At 46.0% G+C, this 19,836-nt stretch overlaps 1 protein-coding gene across 2 annotated transcripts in view; it reads left to right on the forward strand.

Moving 5' to 3' along the window:
* ECE2 (endothelin converting enzyme 2) overlaps positions 1 to 19,836 on the forward strand; it is an 85,873-nt gene that overhangs the window by 22,866 nt on the left and 43,171 nt on the right. For both annotated transcript variants that reach the window (XM_087933610.1, XM_087933609.1), the window contains exons 3-6: positions 956 to 1,100; positions 9,781 to 9,996; positions 11,405 to 11,529; positions 18,799 to 18,945. In XM_087933610.1, the coding sequence (XP_087789736.1) occupies positions 956 to 1,100; positions 9,781 to 9,996; positions 11,405 to 11,529; positions 18,799 to 18,945 (633 nt within the window). The remainder of the gene's footprint in view (positions 1 to 955; positions 1,101 to 9,780; positions 9,997 to 11,404; positions 11,530 to 18,798; positions 18,946 to 19,836) is intronic.

The raw sequence follows: 19,836 nt of genomic DNA on the forward strand, positions 1-19,836 counted from the left end.
GGACAAATCGCTTGAACTTTAAAAATGCAATCTAGAATTTTATTAAGGACCAGAAGGAGTTCTTGATTTTAGTGCAGAGACATACAGGTAGTCCTTGACTTACAACACGTCATTTAGGGACCGTTGGAAGTTACCACGGCTGTGATGACCTGGGGCGTGGCACAAGAGCAACAAAGTCACAAAAATAGGTAGAGTCCCTTTAATACCTCCAACTTGGCCCCCAATGCCCAGTTATTCTCGGCTGGAGATCAAACTCATGCAGTCTGAACCCAAAGTACAGATAAAGTAGAAATTTAAAAACCAACACAAACCATGCTGAAGTATGGTTTGTATACTAATGTATAACACGACAGGCCAGGATAATAAATTGCAGACTTCCAAAAAATAACAAAGAACACACAGTTCAGAGGACGCCAAACCCCAGATAAGCCTCGACAGAGATAATGCACGCTTTGCTTCCAGCAAGGTGCTGTGTGCAAACACCCCACTTATATCCTGTTCTCCCAGCTGCAACTAATGAAAGGGATCAGGGCCCTTTTCTCTCCCGTAAGCCACATTGCTCCCTTCTCCATTCCTCCCTGCGTGCCCTAGGATGAAGAGGGGAGGGGCCTGGGTCTTCCTCTGAATGCCCAGCTGGCCTGTGCCCTTCCCCAGTTTCCTCCACAGCCACCAGAGTCACACTTCCACTCCCTGTCAGCTGCTCAATCTCCCCCTCAGAATCTCCCCCTCAGAATCAAGGGCATGACAACGACACTGAAAAAAGTGACTTATGACCATTTTTCACACTTATGACAAAGCTGGCTGGGGAATTCTGGGAGCTGAACTCCACCCATCTTAAAGTTGGCAAGGTTGAGGGGGAAAAAAAACCAAAGTATGTTAATAGACTGGTACTTTAATGTATTCCATCTCCCGGTTCTTTTCTGTTTCCTCTTTGATTCTTTGTCTCTTCTTCAAGGTGGGCTTCCAAAAAGGTGATGGACTCCTGCTGAGTCGCCTTGGCTCCCAAATCCACCTGAAGTTGGTCTTCTGGGTGGTTTCCCTCTTTGTGGCAGTCCTGCTTCTCAGTACAATCATAGCCATGGCCATCCAGTACAGTAAAGGTAGGTAGGTCAAGAAGTAAGTGGTGGGATTCAACCTTTTTTTACTAATGGTTCTGTGGGTGTGGCTTGTTGGGCAGGGCGTGGCTTGGTAGGCGTGGCTTAGTAGGCTTGGTAGTGTTGCGATTCGCCGGCAGCAGGTGCGGACGGCTGAGGTCTCGGAGAGCGAGGACTCAGGTGAGGGGCCTGCGTGTGATGCAGGGATGGGGTCAGGACCATCAGGGAGTGAAATGCTGCCTTCGGAGGTTGTGGAGGCTGGCAGCAGTGATGAAGAGGTCCCTGAGGAGCCTGTGCCCAGTGCGCGTGTGCGCAGGGCTGTTCAAAGGAAAGAGCAACTGCAGCAGCACGGGCGACTCTGGAGTAAGGCTACAAGGAGATGGCCCCTCCCTTAAGAGATAAAAGCCAGCTGAGAAACTGGAGTTCTTTGCAGGAAGCAAAGACTTTTTTGCACTCAAGCCTTCGTTCGGACTCTCTTAGTTTGTGTTTGGAGACTCTTTGTGTTTGAACTATTTCTTGGCAACTTTATCAGTGTTTTTGGCAGCTTGCACCACCTTGGCAAGGCTCGTTCTTATCAGAGACAATTAGTTTGAAACAGCCTTTTAACCGTGAAGGAAAGGAATTCATAAAGAATCATTCAAAGGTTTTGTTGTTACCTCTGTTTCATGTTTAGAACAAGGTTTGGGTCAGAACAGGTAGGGGAAGGATACTGCAAAATCCCCATTCCCTCCCCGCCCCTGCTAACCTGCTTTCCAGCTCCGTTCTCCTGTGCAGGGCAACAAAAGAAGACACAGCTGATCAGCTGGGACTGAATGGGAGGCGGAGAATAGATGGGGGTGGGGCCAGTCAGAGGTGGGATTTACTGGTTCTCTGAACTACTCAAAATTTCCGGTCCTCCAGAACTGGTCAGAACCTGCTGAATATCACCTCTGCTGTGAACCTTATTCTCCCTTGCCCAGGTAGCCCTCGACTTACCAGTGTTCATTTAGTGACCATTTAAAGGTACAACGGCACCAGAAAAAGGGACTTACAACCATTTTTCACACTTGCGACAATTGTAGCATGCCAGTGGTCACATGGAAAAAAAAAATTTCAGATGTGGGACAATTGATTCATATTTATGACGGCTTGCAGCCTCCCGGGGTCATGTGTTCCTCTTTTGTGACCTTCTGGCAAGCAAAGACAAGGAGGAAACCAGATTCACATAATAGCCATGTTACTCTTAGATGATACTAAGCAAGCTGGCAGGAATAGCTAACACCCAAGAAGATAGGCTCAAGATCCAGATGGATCTTGACAGACTCGAACACTGGGCTGTGTCTAACAAAATGAAATTCAGCTTAAAAAAAATTAAAGTCCTACACTTAGGCAAGAAAAACTACATATAGACTGGGTGAAACCAGGCTCAATAGGAGGAACTGTGAGAGGGTTCTTGGAGTCTTAGTGGACAACCAGCTAAATAGGAGCCAGCCGTGTGCAGCAGCAGCCAAAAAAGCTAATGCAATCCTAAATTGCATTAACAGAGGGGATACAATCGAGATCAAGGGGGATGCTAATATCACTCTATAAATCCTCTATAAATGGATGCAGAGTACTGCACACCTAGAGTACTGCATCTGTTTTTGGTCACCACAATATAAAAAGATGTTGAGACTCTAGAAAAAGTGCAGAGAAGAGCAACCAGGATGATTAGGGGACTGGAAACTAAAACATATGAAGAACAGTTATAGGAACTGGGCTTGGCTAGTCTAGGGAAGAGAAGGACCAGGGGAGACAGGATAGCAGTCTTCCAATATTTGAGGGGCTGCCACAGGGAGGAGGAAGGGGCCAAGCTATTTTCCAAGGCACCTGAAGGCCAGACAAGGAATAATGGATGGAAACTGAACAAGGAGAGATTTAACTTGGAAATAAGGAGAAACTTTCTGACAGGAAGAACAATCAACCAACGGAACAGTTTTTTTGCCTTCGGAAGTTGTGTGAGCTTCATCACTTGAGATTTTCAAGAAGAGATTGGATCTGTCAGAAATGGTGTAGGGTCTCCTGCTTGGGTAGGGGTTGGACTAGATGACCTACAAGATCCCCTCCAACACTGATTATCTGTTAATCACATAACAGCCTCAGGGATCAGCTTAAAAATGGTGACAAGAAAGATCGTAAAAATGGGGCAAAATTCACTTATCTCCTCTCTCTTAGCAGGTGAAATTTGGGGCTCAGTTGTGGTAATACAAGGAGGAGGTAGTCCTCGACGTATGAGCCACCGTCGGGCCCCACATTTCTGTTGCTGAACAAGATGTTGGTTAAGCCAGTTTTGCTCCATTGCCACGGTTGCGAAGTGAATCTCTGCGGTTGTTAGTAAACATGATTGTTAAGTGAATCTGGCTTCCCCCTTGACTTCGCTCATCGATAGGCAGGCTGAGAGAGTGAGGAGGCTGGGGAGGATCTTGGGAGTCTGGAGAAGGTCCTGGTGAGGGCTCTGCATCGTAGGCAGAGATGGGGCCGTGGCCCTCCGACTCTTCCCAGCTGCCTACGGTGTCGGCGATAAGTGGGGAGGAGGAACGGCTGGAGCCTGTTCCAGATGTGCGTGTGTGCAGAGCTGTCAGGAGAACAGAACAATTACGGAACAGGAGCCAACTTGGAAGGAAAGGCACACACGGACGCTGAATGGCCCCTCCCCAGGGAGTAAATAGAAGCAAAAGGGAAGTGGTGGTTGGAGGAGCCCAATCCTATCCAAGGACTGATAAGGTCTGTTCTTTCGATTAACCCTGGGATGACTTTTCTGTGCGTGTGAATGCCATGAATTCACAGTAACTAAATAAAGAGGGGTTTTTTTCGGGACAAGGGGTCTTGTTTCTTGTTTCTGCTAAGCTTGGGTCAGAACAATAAGTGCACTTTTTCCAGTGCTGTTGTGATTGAGAGAACTCACTAAATGGACTCTTTGTAAGTCAGGGACTGTCTATACTCTCCTTTTTCTATCAGGTCTTGGCTGGTTGTGTTGTTAGCGAGCATGTAACGCAAAGCTGCGCAATGTAGCAAGGGAGCATTTCAGTGCCCGACGCAAGGACAAGCAAAACGATGCAAACGGGATAGCTGCCTTATAGCAAGAGCAAAAACACTTAGACTTATATACCGCTTCACCGGGCTTGACAGCCCTCTCTAAGCGGTTTACAGAGTCAGCATATTTGCCCCCCAATAATCCTGGTCCTCGTTTTACCGACCTCAGAAGGATGGCAGGCTGAGTCAACCTTGAGCCTGGGGAGATTCGAACTGCCAAATTGCAGGCAGCCGGCAGGCAGCAGAAGCAGCCTGAAGTACTGCACTCTAACCACTGTGCCACCACAGCTCATGATGGATCTGTCTCCTTGGAGACCCCAACGAGACCTCCCGTAACTGGCTCTACCCGCTCCCCACCTGCTGTGCTTCAGGGCTAAGGAACATCTTTCGACAGGCACTCTTTAGCTGGCTGGGAACCGGGGTGTGGGACAAACTCACACCGCTTTGACTGAGATAATAGCCTCCCAGCCTTCAAAAGATGAGTGAGTAACCCACACTTGTGTGACAAGAAGGCACACAAGGAGCTCTTTGTTAGCCCCCTGGTTGCGTTGAGCATAACATAGCTAGGTTTTGCTTCAGTTCTTTCACCCAAAGGCACACAGGGACACACAGACAGGGGCACATAAACATCCCTTTTGCTCTCACATATTCTCCAACCCTTACCAGGAGTGGGAGGGTGGGGTGTTTAGGAGAGAAGCTGTGGCTTCACAAATGGTTCATTCACATGTTGCTTCTCCCTGGAAGCTTCTGTTGTGCCCTCTCTTCGAATTTATTTAATGGATTGAATTGATTTGCTTTATTTGATAAATGGTTTGTTGGTCAAACATGTGCAAGATAATAAGTATAGGTAAATACAGATAAATGGGGACAGTAGGACAGGGACGGTAGGCACGCTGGTGCGCTTATGCACGCCCCCTTTAAGGACCTCTTAGGAATGGGGTGAGGTCCACGGTAGACAGCTTTGAGGTTGAAGCTGTGAAGGGTTGAGGCTGTAACCACGGAGTCGGGTAGGGCGTTCCAGGTGTTGACCACTCTGTGGCTGAAGTCGTATTTTCTGCAATCGAGTTTGGAGCTGTTTACCTTGAGTTTGTATCGCTTGTTTGCCCGTGTGTATTATTGCAGTGGAAGCTAAAGAAGTCGTTGACAGACAAGATGTCATAGCAGACAATTTTGTGAACTATGCTTAGATCGGATCTAATCTAATCTTAGATGCTTTAGTGCAAGGGTCTTCAAACTTGGCAAGTTTAAGACTTGTGGAGTTCAAAACTCCCAGAATTCCTGAGCTAACATAACTGGAGGAGGAATTCTGGAAGTTGAAGTCCACCAGTCTTAAAGCTGTCAAGTTTGAAGATCCTTGATCTAAGCATCTTAGATGGTTGTAAGTCAAGGATCACCTGCACAACCATAAGCCACAGCTGAGATGGAAAGAAAGAGGGATTCTTTGAAGAAGAATCTAAGACAGGGGTCTTAAAAACTTGACAGCTTTAAGACTTGCGGACTTCAAACTCCCAGAATTCCTCCTCCAGTCATGTTAGCTCAGGAATTCTGGGAGTTGAAGTCCACAAGTCTTAAAGCTGTCAAGTTTTTAAGACTCCTGTCTTAGATTCTTCTTCAAAGAATCCCTCTTTCTTTCCATCTCAGCTGTGGCTTATGGTTGTGCAGGTGGTCCTCGACTTACAACCATTCACTTAGAGACCAAATGACATCAGGACTGAAAAAAACTCACGACCGTTTTTCATTCTTACGACCACTGAAGTCGAGGGAATGCACGTAATAGCCCCTTCGTTTGCTCCTGATAGTAATAATAAACGCATTAGATTCAGATTTATTTATGTATTAAATTTATATGCTTCCTCATCCTGCCTTCTTAGGCGACTGTGAGCGGTTTACAACATAATACAAAATACGGATATAAAAAAAAATTATACGTAGGAATAATATTTTTATATTGTATAAATATAAAATGTTACAAACAGTATCCTTCTCTCATCTTTTTATAAAGAGGGTGGGGTGTGGTTTCTCCTATTTTATAGGTTCTCTGCTTAGGCTTCTCCTCTGGGTATTTTTACTGGATGGTAATAAAGAGGCACAGAATATAAGAAGTTTTAAGTTCTCCTTTGAGAACTGACTTTGGTTTCATCAACTCCTTAAAAGTATCTTGAAGGCGAAATACCTTGATGGGGAAAGCAGTCCAGCTGTCAAGGAGAGACAGTTGTATTACTAATGGTGGTGTGGTGCAGTGGTTAAGAATTCAGCATTGCAGACTGACTCTGCTCATAGCCAGGAGTTCGATCCTGAACCAGGCTCAAGGTTGACTCAGCCTTCCATGCTTCCGAGGTCGGTAAAATGAGGACCATATTGTTGGGGGCAAGAGGCTGATTTTGTAAACTGCTTAGAGAGGGCTGTAAAACACTGTGAAGTGGTATATAAGTGCTATTGCAATTCCTTCCCTCCTCTCTTAATTCTTTCCTTCCTTCCTCTCTTAATTCTTTCCTTCCTTCCTTCCTTCCTTCCTTCCTTCCTTCCTTCCTTCCTTCCTTCCTTCCTTCCTTCCTTCCTTCCTTCCTTCCTTCCTTCTTCTCAATTCCCTTTCTCATTCTCCTTCTTGGTGGCTCTGTGGTTAGAATGCTGCATTGCAGGCTGACTCTGTCCACAGCCAGGAGGTCGATCCTGACCGGCTCAAGGTTGACTCAGCCTTCCACCCTTCCAAGGTCGGTAAAATGAGGACCATATTGTTGGGGGGGTCAACACTGCTTTCGAATTGCGGTGGTGCAGTGGTTAGAGTGCAGTACTGCAGGCTCCTTCTGCTGACTGCTGGGTGACTGCAATTTGGCAGTTCAAATCTCACCAGGCTCAAGGTTGACTCAGCCTTCTCTCCTTCCGAGGGGGATAAAATGAGGACCCAGATTGTTGGGGGCAAGAGGCTGACTCTGGAAATCATTTAGAAAGAGCTGTAAAGCACTGTGAAGCTGTATATAAGTGCTATTGCAATTAATTCCTTCCTCGTCTTTTAATTCCTTCCTTCCTTCCTTCCTTCCTTCCTTCCTTCCTTCCTTCCTTCCTTCCTTCCTTCCTTCCTTCCTTCCTTCCTTCCTTCCATCCATCCTTCCTTCCTTCCTTCCTCTTAATTCCCTTTCTCATTCTCCTTCCTGGTGGCTCAGTGGTTAAAATGTCATGTTGTAGGCTAATTCTGCCCAATGCCAGGAGTTCGATCCTGATCGGCTCAAGGTTGACTCAGCCTTCCATCCTTCCGAGGCCAGTAAAATGAGGACCCAGCTTGTTGGGGGCAAATAGGCTGACATTATAAACAGCTTAGAGAAGGCTCTAAAAGCACTATGGAGGGTATACAGCTAGTCCTCAACTTACAGCAGTTGACAAAGTCAACGGGGAAGCCAGATTCACTTAACGACCCTGTTACTGACCTAACCACTGCAGTGGCTCACTTAACAACCGTAGCAGGAAAAGTAGTAAATTGGAGGAAAATCTGCTTAAGAAATATCTCACTTAGACACTGAAATTGTGGGCTCAATTGTGGTCGTAAGTCAAGGACTGCCTGCATCAGTTGAGACTGAGTGCTCTTGTTACAGCTATTGCTATTGGCTGGCCTTCCTTGTTATACAAAACACCCTGCCCCCACCTTCTGTGTCTGCCTTTCTGCTTATGAAAATCCCCCCCAAAATGTTTATTGTAAATGTTTTCATATCTCTACAAAAAGCCAGAGCGATGGCTGGATTTTTAGAAGCGTATGCTAACCGTGGATGGTTTGCATCTCCTCGGGGAGGCAGAGGAAGACAATTCCTAGTAAACTAATGAATAAAGGAGCTTGCTGGTTCTCTGGAACAGGATATCACTGGGCAGACGCAGAGTCTGTGTTTCTTTTAGTGCTAAGTTTATCCACCGGTTGTCAGCTTGTGGACATCTTACCCTAGTTACTTGTTTATATACATATATATTTACGGTATCTCCTTTATTTATTTGGCCATGTCTGGTTAGGCACACAAGGAATTTGTCTCTGGTAGAGAAGCACTCAGTGTACTTGGAAAACAACAGAACAATTATGATGATACTAAACTAAAATGTACAGCCAATCAAGGGGGAAAATCAAATCAAATCGAATCAAATAGAATAGAACTAGAATAGAATAGAATAGAATAGAATAGAATAGAATAGAATAGAATAGAATAGAATAGTTGGAAGGTATCTTGGAGGTCTTCTATTCCAACCCCCTTCCTAGGCAGGAAACCCTATATCATTTTAGGCAAATGGTTATCCAATCTCTTCTTTAAAACTTCCAATGTTGGAGCATTTACAACTTCTGGAGGCAAGTTGTTCCACTGGTTAATTGTTCTAACCGTTAGAAAAGTTCTCCTTAATTCTAAGTTGCTTCTCTCCTTGATTAGTTTCCACCCATTGCTTCTTGTCCTGCCCTCAGTTGCTTTGGAGAATGGCTTGACTCCCTCTTCTTTGGGGCAGCCCCTGAGATATCGGAACCCTGCTATCATGTCACCCCTTCTTCTCATTAAACTAGACATACCCAGTTCCTGCAACCGTTCTTTATATGTTTTAGCCTCCAGTCCCCTAACCATCTTCGTTGCTCTTCTCTCACCCTTTCTAGAGTCTCAACATCTTATTTACATTGTGGCCACCCAAACGGGATGCAGGATTCCAAGTGTGGCCTTTCCAAGGCATTATCAAGTGGTATTTACACTTCATGTGATCTTGATTCTATCCCTCTGTTTATGCAGCCTAGGACTATTGGCTTTTTTGGCAGCTGCTGCGCATGGCTGGCTCATATTTAAATGGTTCTCTACTAGGACTCTAAGATCCTTCTCACAGTCACCTCTATTGAGCAATAAAGTGTGTGTGTGTGTGTGTGTGTGTGTGTGTGTGTGTATGTATGTATGTATGTACGTATGTATATATATGATGAATAATACAATACTGTAGCCAAACCATATGGAGATATGCATACACACACACACATACACATACACACATACATATGTGTGTGTGTGTGTATTTTCTTAAGTTTTCGCGGGTACTTATATGTATGGCATTCGGCTTTGTTCGGGTATTTTCCCACGTCATTGTAGTTGTGCTTTTAAAGTTGTAGCAACGTTTCGGCAGAATCTCATCTGCCATCATCATGCTTCTGTATTGTGTTCGTCTGTGAGTCAGACTTTTACAATTGTTTCAGTTTTAAATTTGGGGCTAGCCTACTGCTGTGCCAGAATGGTTTTTTTCTTCATCCTGATTGGTTGGGAGTCTTGGTCTGCGTTTATTGGTCTGACATGTTTGGTGTGGTCAATTATTCTCAAAATAGAACTTTCTTAGTGAGCAAAGGTTTGGTCTCCCCCTGAGCATTTTAAATATTTTAACAGCTGCAAATGTATTGACAGACTTTGTTTAAAGTGGTATGAGGCGAGGCGTGGTTCCCATTCTTTGATTTTAGGACTCGTTTAGTCCTCGACTTATGATCACCATTGAGCCCAACATTCCTGTTGCTAAGTGAGATGTCTGTGAAGTGAGTTTTGCCCAGGGATGGTATTCAACCAGTGCTACTACCGGTTCAGCGAGAGTCCCACCTCTGGAAATCCGTTACTACTCCCACATAATCTCCGTGTGTCTCTTCCAGATCCCTCGCATACAACTTGCCTTACTGAAGCCTGCGTCATTGTAGCTGGTAAGATCTTGGAAGCTCTGGATCCGGACGTCAAGCCCTGTGATGATTTTTACCAGTACGCCTGCGGTGGATGGATCAAGCGGAACCCACTGCCGGATGGGCGCTCCAAGTGGAGTACCTTCAACAGTATTTGGGACCAGAACCAGGCCATCATGAAACACCTGTTGGGTAAGAGTTGGGCGGTTACAGATGGGCATCGGAGAAGGTTTCTCCCTTCCTGATTCTTTAGTTTGAGCGTCCGGGGTTGCGAGAGAATCTGAAGACTAAAGCCAATATTTGACATGTCAGAACTGGAATATTGGGAAGAAAAGCAGAGTCCTGAGTTGAAGGCATCTGTTATGCCTCTGTCAGAATCTGACTTGGAGGGGGAAGCCAAACAGCTGACAGGGAGTGGGAGTGCGGTTCCGTTGGCTGGGGAAGGAACTGGGGAAGGGCAAAGTCCAGCTGGGCAGAGCAGGGGAGAGGTAGAGCGAGGGAGAGGGAATTTGGAGGAGGACCCAGGCCCACCACTTCATCCTAGGGCACATATGGAGGAACGGAGAAGGGAGCAACATGAGTTGTGTGGCTTACAGGGGAGGAAAGGGCCCTGATTCCCTTTATTAGCTGCAGCTAGGAACACAGTGTTTAAAAGAGGAAGCTGTGCACAGCAAGCTGTTGGGAGCAAACATGATCTACTATCATTGAGGTTATCTGTGTTCCTGGCGTCTTCCCAACTGTGTGAGTTTTGCCATGCTTTCAAGCCTGAAATTCCTTCTCCTGCCCTGTCAAGTTAATTGCTTCAGCTTGGTTTGTTTGGATTTTTAGTGACAGTTTGTATGTACCTTGTTTGGGATGGAATTTTCTACAGTTAAAGGCTGTTCCTGGGAGAGTTTTTCTCCAGCTGAAGGTAACCTGGACATTGGGGGCAAAGTTGGAGATAATGTAGGGACTCTTATTGCTTATTTGACTGTGTTGCCTTTGTGCCATGCCGCGGGTCATCACAGCATCTCTGTTTTGTGGGAAGGATTGTGGAGAAGCCCAACATGACCATTTTCTCCTTGGAGGGTGAGAAGTGGAAGGCTAGATTTAGACCCGGGGTCGGCAACCTTAAGCACTCAAAGAGTTACAAAGGTCCTAACCAGAAGCGCCACCACACCCATTCAGTTCTGGAGCTGACCACACTCTATAGTGGTTTCCCCACCATAGAGTCTCCTTCTAGTGCAGCATCCTTTTCCCTCTATTTGTCCTAACCAAAAGCCATATCAATTGTGGAGCCAACTGGCAAGAGAGAGCCACAGCAGAGGGATGAAAGAGCCACATGTGGCTCCAGAGCCGCAGGTTGTTGACCCCCGATTTAGACTGAGGCGAATATGGACTTTGGAACTCACCAGGTAGTTCTCGTGTCAGGGCTCCAAGTGATAGATCCATATCAAGCAAAACTCCAAGGCAGGTAAATTCCTCAAAGAATAAGTTCATGGAAATATCATATTGACGCAGGTCTGGTGAAAACTAAATGTCATTTTGGGACTCCAGGCCAATCACTCATGTTGTCCAGTTGTCCACCCCTTTCTTGACCTTCATGTGCTTCTCTCTCCAGAAAACGCCACTTTTAACTCCAGCAGTGAGGCTGAAAGGAAGACCCAGCGCTATTACTTATCCTGCCTCAGAGAACAGAAGATCGAGGAACTGGGGTCTCAGCCATTGATTGATCTGATTGAGAAGGTGAGTCCACAAGTCAATTGGGCGCAGCCGGTGTTGTTGTGAAGGCTGGAGGGCGCTTGATACAGAAAGCGAGGGCCAATAAATTCCATTATTCCGTTATTAGCTGCGTTCTGCCCAACAAGCTTAATTTAGGTCAATCTGGACCTACTGACTTCATTTCTCATAATGGTAGCTCAGCTTGCTTAGTCTTAATTCCCTTCCTCCCCCTTCTGCTTTATTATGCTGCAGGAAGCCAGCATAATTGGTTAATTTAGGGTTTGGTATTCTGCGTAGATCCAGAAATAAATTAATTCAGTCATCAGATGATGTGGCTGAGGTCAATTCAACCGGAGAATTGAGAAAAACATAAACGTGGTCTTCTCCTCAAGGAAAATACGATTTCAGGACCCTGGAGAGCTCTGCTTCCAGTGATTTACAGGCTAGGTTGCCTCAAGCAGCTTGTAGGTCCTGCAGCTACTTGGGTCCAACCGTCACTTTAAGAAGATTGGTGAGGCTGGGTCATCCTTCAAGGGTGACCTTGTTGATTGCTGGTTCTGAAGACTTAGATTTCCAAATGCTGTAGCCCTCCTGGATTAGTCCTCCTCTGAGTCCAGTCATTCGGACAGTCAGGGGACATACCCTCAAGTAGAGTCGTATAGATTGGCCAGGCTGACGGACTTCCTTGGTGTTGGAAGGTTTCCTAGCTCAGGGGTGTCCAACTTTGCCAACCTTAAGACTTGTGGATTTCAACTCCCAGAATTTACCAGGCCAGGCATGTTGGCTGGGGAATTCTGGGAGTTGAAGTCCATAGGTCTTAAAGTGGCAAGGTTGAACACCCAAGCCCTAGCTCAGAGGCGTCAACTTGCATCATCACGGCGTCGTCACATGATGTATACGACTTTTTTTCCCTTCACTAAACCAGGAGTAGGTGTGGCCAGCGCGTGACGCATCTGTCCCAAGGCCCGCAAGTTTGACAGCCCTGCTCTAGCTCCTACGGAACCCCGTAAGCCAGGCATGTTGATTGGGGAATTCTGGGAGTTGAAGTCCACAAGTCTTAAAATTGCAAGGTTGAACAACTTGTGCGCTAGCTTCTACTAAACCCCTTGGCTTTGGCCTTGTGATTAGGAGAAAGAAGAAGAAAAGTCATAAAGAGGAAATTTGCGGTGGATTTTATGCAGGGTGGCCTGTTGCTCACAGTAGGCCGCTGAAGAACACAACTTACTTTGACACTGGATGCTTTAAAAAAAAACAACCCATCACTCTTATATTATTTCAACTTATTCTCAGGGATTTTTTTTTTTTTTTTTTGCAAGCAGGAATTGTCTGAGAGTAGGTAGACATATTGTCTAAGTACAATAAGGCCCTGCTCATAAAAGGAGCTTGCTTGGGAATAGTTGCAGAGTGTTTTGAACATTTAAAGCATTTCGCTTATATTCTCTTGAGGAAAATCTTACTTACTCCCAAGGCTAGTCAACTGATTTTATTAATTCACACATTCAAGGATGATCTGGCTCCAATTCTGTACAACCTGTTAGAGGGCCAAGTTTCTTCTTAAGCAGATCCAACAAGCAAGGAAATAACTGAACTGAACACTTGTATTGAATCAAGAAGAAACAGGCATCATGAAAGATAGATTCGTGAAGGACCCCTGAATATTGGAGTGAAATTGATGTCCCAGCCCAACTGGCTTTGCCACCTGGTGTGCCTTTTGCTCAAATTGAACACACCAAGGTGAGGATCATAAAAGAAGCTCTGTTTTACCTGGCACATTCCATCAAAGCCTGGTACCCTATCCAGGGGCGGGCTACTACGGGCTCACCCTGGTTCAAGCCAACCCACAGCATAGCTCCCAATAACATGCGGTACTTCCTATTTTCACAGTATGGATTAGTCCTTAATTCATGAGCATAATCGAGCCTGGAATTACAGTCATAGGCCATACTTTTTGTTCAGCGGGCCGTCACACGCCCACACCCAATTTTGCAGTCTCTTTTGCAGCGGTCGTATAAAGCAAACACGGTGATTGTTAAGCAATGGGCAGTTGGGGGGAAACTAGAAGTAAAAACTTAGTTCCAGCCATCGGTGGGCTACTACGGGTTCGTGCCGGTTTGGGCGAACCCATAGCTAGTTTTATGGCTGGTTCGATGAACCGGCAAATCTCACCCCTTGCTGGCTCGGCCCCGCCCACCCCACCCCTCCCAGGTGCCTGTTTTGGATGCCAGGTAATGCACAGGTGTGCACGGAGACTCAGGGAGGGCATAAAAACAGGCTTTCTGGAGCTCCAGAAGGCCAGAAACGGGTCTATTTCTGGCATCCAGAGGGCCTCTGGAGCCCGGGGGAAGCAGTTTTTGCCCTCCCAGAGGCTCGAGGAAAGCCTCCGGAGCCTGGGGAGGGTGAAAAATGCCCCCACCGGTCGTGGTGCAGGAAGCCAACAAGAGCCACGCCCACTAGAGCCACACCCACCAGCAACTGGGCAGAGTCACCTGACCATGGAATACTGCAGATAGCAGGAAATATGTCTGTTTTCCGAATGCCCAAAATGCGATCATGTGACTGCAGCGGGGTGTGTGTGTGTGTGTGTGTGTGTGTGAGGGATCTGACAATACACCCCCATTCAAATCATAAGTCTCTAGCCGCATCTCTCAGAGTAAAAAAAAAAGATTTATTAGGAGTGACCACATCGGCATTACCTGGGTGCAGCCGACTCTACGCCACATCGTTCATTTCACCCTTGACCCTGGTCTTCCCCACACCCCATGGATGTATATTCTCCAATGGGACACATCCATAGCCAAGAGTCATCAATCATGCTCTCCAGTAATATTCTTGCGTGCCAACAGCTTCGGCTGCCTAGCGATTATCTGAAGCATTTTAGGAATGCACTTAAAAAGACCAAAGGAGTATTTTTTAGTTGACAGTGCGTCTGTCAAAACTTTGCATCTAGATTGTAAGTACAGGTAGCCATCATCTCACAACCGTTCGCTTAGTGACTGTTCGAAGTTACAATGGCAATGAAAAAAAGTGACGTAGGACCGTTTCCCACACTTACGACCACTGCAGCATTCCCCGGGGTCACACGTAACTGACATTTGGATGCTGGGCAACTGATTCACACTTAGGGCGGTCGCAGTGTCTCGGGGTCATGTGATCCCTTTTGGTGACCTTCTGATAAGAGACAGTCGATGGGGAAACCAGATTCACTTAACAACCCTGTTACCAATTTAATAAGCACTGCAGCGACTCGCTTAACAACTGGGGCAAGAAAAGTTGTAAAATGGGGCAAAACTCACTTCCCAAATTTCTCACTTAAAACCATAAAATTTGGGGGCTCATTTTTGGTCTTAAGTTGACCTGTATCTTTTGGGGGACCTGTTGTACCTGTATCTTTTGGAGGATCTGTTGTAGCTTGGAATGGTCACTAAATGACCAGTCGTAAGTCGAGGAGTACCTGTGCACTTCTCTTTTCAGCAATGCATTTTTAGCTACCATATTTCTACGTACCTTTTTTGACTTGCCCTGCAGCACACCCGGGATTAATTTAGCAAGCTAAAAGCACCTGTGCTTTGTCCTAAAGCTTACGCCTTAATTGAATTTTTAGTGGATTTTTTAATGGGAGATTTGGGCCTTCTGGGCCATTTTGATTATATTGAACCTTTGAAAAAGCAGCTTGGCTAGTGACAGGAAGAACAAGAGTTCATCCGACTTCGAAGACCATTCCAAGATTGTATTCCCAATTCTGGGGACGTGTGAAAATAGACACGTGAAAATCTGACTATGATCAGGCCAAGATACAGAAGAGTATCAAATATAACCAAGTTCCCCAACGTTTCTGGCTTGGCGACCGGTGTTCAGACCAAGATCATGCAGCAAACTCCTCATCCCAATAAAACCCCTTTTATTTAGGTTGAAGGGAATTCCTCTCCAGCAAAGTCCCAGCAAACAGTCTTTCACGAGATTTCACAACTACAAACCTTTATCAGGCTTGGAGAGTTGCCAGGCCGATAGCTTCCAAATGCCATGCTGTAGCAGCAATTACTGGGCAAGAAGTCAGGAACAGACCTTCACCCTAATGAACGGAACGAATTGTCTCCTGCAAACACCACTCCCCTGTCTCTCCTCTTTATTCCCTTTGGAGGGCCATTCACCGTCCACCTGAGTCTTTACGCCCGAATCGACCCTTGTTTCTTAACTGTTCCCTTCTGGCAACTATGTGCATGCACACACTGGGAACAGGCTCCAGTTGTTCTTCTGCCTCACTGATCTCTGACTCTGAAGGCAGCTGTGATGACCCAGGGTGGGATACCAAACAAACACAGTCACAAAAAACCCAGTGAAGCCCCTTTTATTCCTTCACTTTGCTTCTAAGCTCCAAATATCCTTGACGGAAGACAAAAAACTCCCACACAAACAGTTACAAGAAGGAGGAAAAAAGCAACACAAACCCAGCAAGATAAGGGCTGGAGGATGTCTGCAGGTAACAGAACACACACTGGGAAGGACGCCAAACTCAGAGAGGAACCATAAACTAGAGATATTTCCAGGCTTTGTTTCCAGCGTTCGCCCATATGCATGTCCGTCCTCTTATTCAGTTGTCACAGCTGCAGCCCATGAAGAGGATCAAGGCCCTCTCCTCCCGAATAGACCACGTCTCTCCCTTATCCTCTCCTCCCTGCGTGCCCCAGGATGGAGAGGGGATGGACCTGGGTCCTCCTCTGACTGCTCAGCCGGCCTCTGCCCTTCCCCAGCCTCCTTCACAACCTCCGGAGCCGCACTTCCACTCCCTGTCGACTGTTCCTCCTCTCCCTCAGTCTCCACCAGGGGCATGACAGTCGCTGATAACTGTCAGACGGCCCTGGCGCCATCTCTGCCTCCGACGCAGAGCACTCGTCAGAGCCTTCCCCAGACTCCAGGACTGGCCCATGTTCCTACACAACCTCCTCATTGTCCGAGTCTGCCGCCAGCTCCATTGGCCGCTGGTGGCCACAACAGCGGGTGGGGGAAGGGGGGAGTTTGCGCGAGCAGCTAGCATACACATGCACGAGCGGTTCCCTTTTGGTGAACCGTGTGCACCCTCTCCTGCTGCTCACGCAAATGGAGTGTGCACGTGCACACTCACCACTGCTTGCACAAGCGAGGATGTGTGTGCGCACATGTGCACTCTCTGGCCACTTCCACGTCCCAGTTGCAAAGGCCTTTGGCTCACAGGTTGGGGACCCCTGGAATGCAACACTTGCTGTCTTTTCTCCGTTAACGTTTTATTGAGTTAGGAAGTATTATAAAATACAAAATACATAGAAAGGGAGGGAGGGAAAGAAAACTGAAGAAAAATAAGGAGGTGGGAGAAAAAAAAAAGAATTGATTTCCAATTCTATCTGTTACAGTAAAATGAGGCATTAACATCGATCAAATCACAAAAATTTTGGAGTATGATTCATATTTTAATACAAACATGTTTTGAAAATGGAGATAAAAATGAAACTAGAACTTTTCCTTTGGGGCTTAATGGAAAAAGAACTAGAGAAAATAAGTGGAACTTTACTATGTATGTTGACAGCAGCAAGAATGGACAAAAAAAATGCAAATACAGTCCTAGCCGCTGTTAATATATTTACAATCAAATACTTCAATTTTATTATATATATCAGGTAAAATTCCCAATAAAAAAAATGAAGGACGCTTTGATTCCCCACTCTGGACAAATGGTTGCAGAAGTTGATGGAGTTGGCTGAAGTGGCAAAATTGACCACTTTGATTAAAGAAAAGAACATAAGTCCTTTTGTTTCCACATGGAAACCGCTTCTGAACTTCATGCTTGATGTGGAAAAGAATGAAACTCTGACACTGGGCTTTACCGTTTACACCAGGAGTCCCCAAACTTGGCAACTTTAAGACTCGTGGACTTCAATTCCTAGAATTCTCCAGCCACAAGTCTTAAAGTTGCCAAGTTTGGAGGCCTCTGGATTAGACTGGTAGATCTTTTTAGAAATGGCTTGTGGATGTTATTATGAAATAACACTAGCTGTCTTGAGGATCTGAACGTTTTCTAAAACTTGCCTGGGTTCTTACAATTTAAGATTCCAGGGAAGGGTTTGAAAATATGAGCAAACAGCAGTGAAAACATAGAGGCCAAATAGAGTGTGGATTCCTGGTACACATGAAGGACAGAAAATATTTCAAGCATCCATGGATAAATAACAGGAGTTGGAAGGGACCTTTGAGGTCTTCTAGTCTAACCCCTTGCTCAAGCAGGAGACCCTATATAATTGCAGACAAGTGACTGTCCAGTCTCTTCTTAAAAACCTCCAGTGTTGGAGCGTCCAAAACTTCTGGAGGCAAATTGTTCCACTGATTAATTGTTCTAATTGTCAGGAAATTTCTCCTTAGTTCTAGGTTAGTTCTGTCCTTGATTAATTTCCATTAAAATTGCTTCTTGTCTTGCCCTCAGGTGCTTTTGGTCAATAGCTCAACTCTTTCTCCTCCATGACAACCCCTCAAGTATTGGAAGGAATGCTCTCATGTCACCCCTAGTCCTTCTTTTTATTAAATTAAACATTTATTATTATTAAATATCCATTTCCTACCATCGTTCTTCTTAATCGTCTTTGTTGTTCTTCTCTACACTTTTTTCCTAGAGTCTATGATTTTCCTTTCCTTGACTTTTTCCCCCCCTATGACTTTTTTGGGGGGTTGCAAGCAGGGGTGGGGTTCAAATTTTTTAACAACCGGTTCTGTGGGCGTGGCTTAGTTGGTGGACGTGGCTTGGTGGTCATGTGACTGGGTGGACATGGCTTGGTGGTCATCTTATTGGCTGGGTGTGGCCAACTCAATATCACTCACATTGAGGCACGCATCTCCTCACCTGGCCTCTCATGACTGTGGGGATGCTGCAACAGTCATAAGTGTGAAAAATGGTCATAAGTCACTTTTTTCAGTGCCACTGTAACTTTGAATGGTCACTCCACACAAGCAAAGTACCAGCAAAGGAGGAAAACCTCTAGAGAGGTTCCAGAGACAGGAAGTCTAGTCCTGCCAAGAATGTAATAAGGGTTAACGGAGAGTCAGTTTCTGTAAGCAACACCAGAATGTTTCCTTCCTGCCTTCCTTACAGGATTAGGCCAGTAATTCCTTCTAACAACCGGTTCTCCGAACTGCTTAGAATGTTAACAACCGGTTCTAGCGACTAGGTGCGAACCTGTAGAATCCCACCCCGGTTGCAAGGGATTAAAATGAATTTTAACAAAAGCAACGAGTGTTCTACAATTCTAAAATTGAAACCTGCTTTCCTCTCAGATTGGTGGTTGGAACGTCACCGGCTCCTGGAACCAGACCAACTTCATGGACATTTTGAAATTGGTCTCTGCAACGTATCGCGCTTCTCCGTTCTTCACTGTCTTTGTGGGACCCGATTCTAAAAGCTCCAATAGCAACATCATCCAGGTAACTTTGCCCTGCCTTCCCACCTGTTGCAATAGCAAGGGGTGGGATTCTACCAGTTCTACCCGGTTCAGCCAAACCAGTAGGTTCTTCCAGGAGCGAACCAGTTCACTCCAACGATCAGCTGTTGAGCCCGCCTGCTCGCCCAGGCTCCATACTGACTTGTATTTCCCGGTTTTCAACCTCAGCTGCATCGCGTGGCACAGCCGATTGTCGCGCATCAGCTGTTGAAAACATGGAGAGTGCAAGAGTGCAGGAGAAGGTCAGTAGGAAACCATCTGCGTGCGTAAGAAGCGTGTGTTTGCCGTGTATGCACGCACAAAGCACACCCACCAAGCCATGCCCACCAAACAGGTGGTAAAACAATTTGAATCGCACCACTGGTCTGCATGACTCCGAGAGGGAATGGTTCTTCTCACCACCCTCGGGTTGATCCTATCAGACTTACTGCGAGTAGACCACAGGGCTGCCCAAACTTGGCAACATTAAGACTTTTGTGGACTTCAAATCCCAGAATTCTTCAGTCAGCATGAATGCCTGGGGAATTCTGGGAGTTTTAAGTCCACAAAAGTCTTAACGTTGCCAAGTTTGAACCCCGTCCGCTCTACAACTTCAGTTAGGAGTTGGGGATTTGAAGATGTGCTGGATTATAATACAGGACCATCCCTCTTACAGAAGAAGGAAGTTGGGCCAGCACATTTTAAGGATGCTAAGTCGAAAAGGCTCGGTTCTCGTGAATTTTGGGAACTCAACCCAGGCAGAAGACTCATCCATCTTTCCTTAGAATTTTTTTTTTTAATCCAAAGAAGGACAGGAATTTCCATTTATATGCAAAATATAACACGGGGAATATTCAATCACATCCCATGAGTTTCTACTGCCAGTAGCAAGTTT

The sequence above is a fragment of the Pseudonaja textilis genome, chromosome 4 (assembly GCF_049901715.1).
Source record: "Pseudonaja textilis isolate UNSWEBS1 chromosome 4, rPseTex1.2, whole genome shotgun sequence".
NCBI classification, from domain to species: Eukaryota; Metazoa; Chordata; class Lepidosauria; order Squamata; family Elapidae; genus Pseudonaja; species Pseudonaja textilis.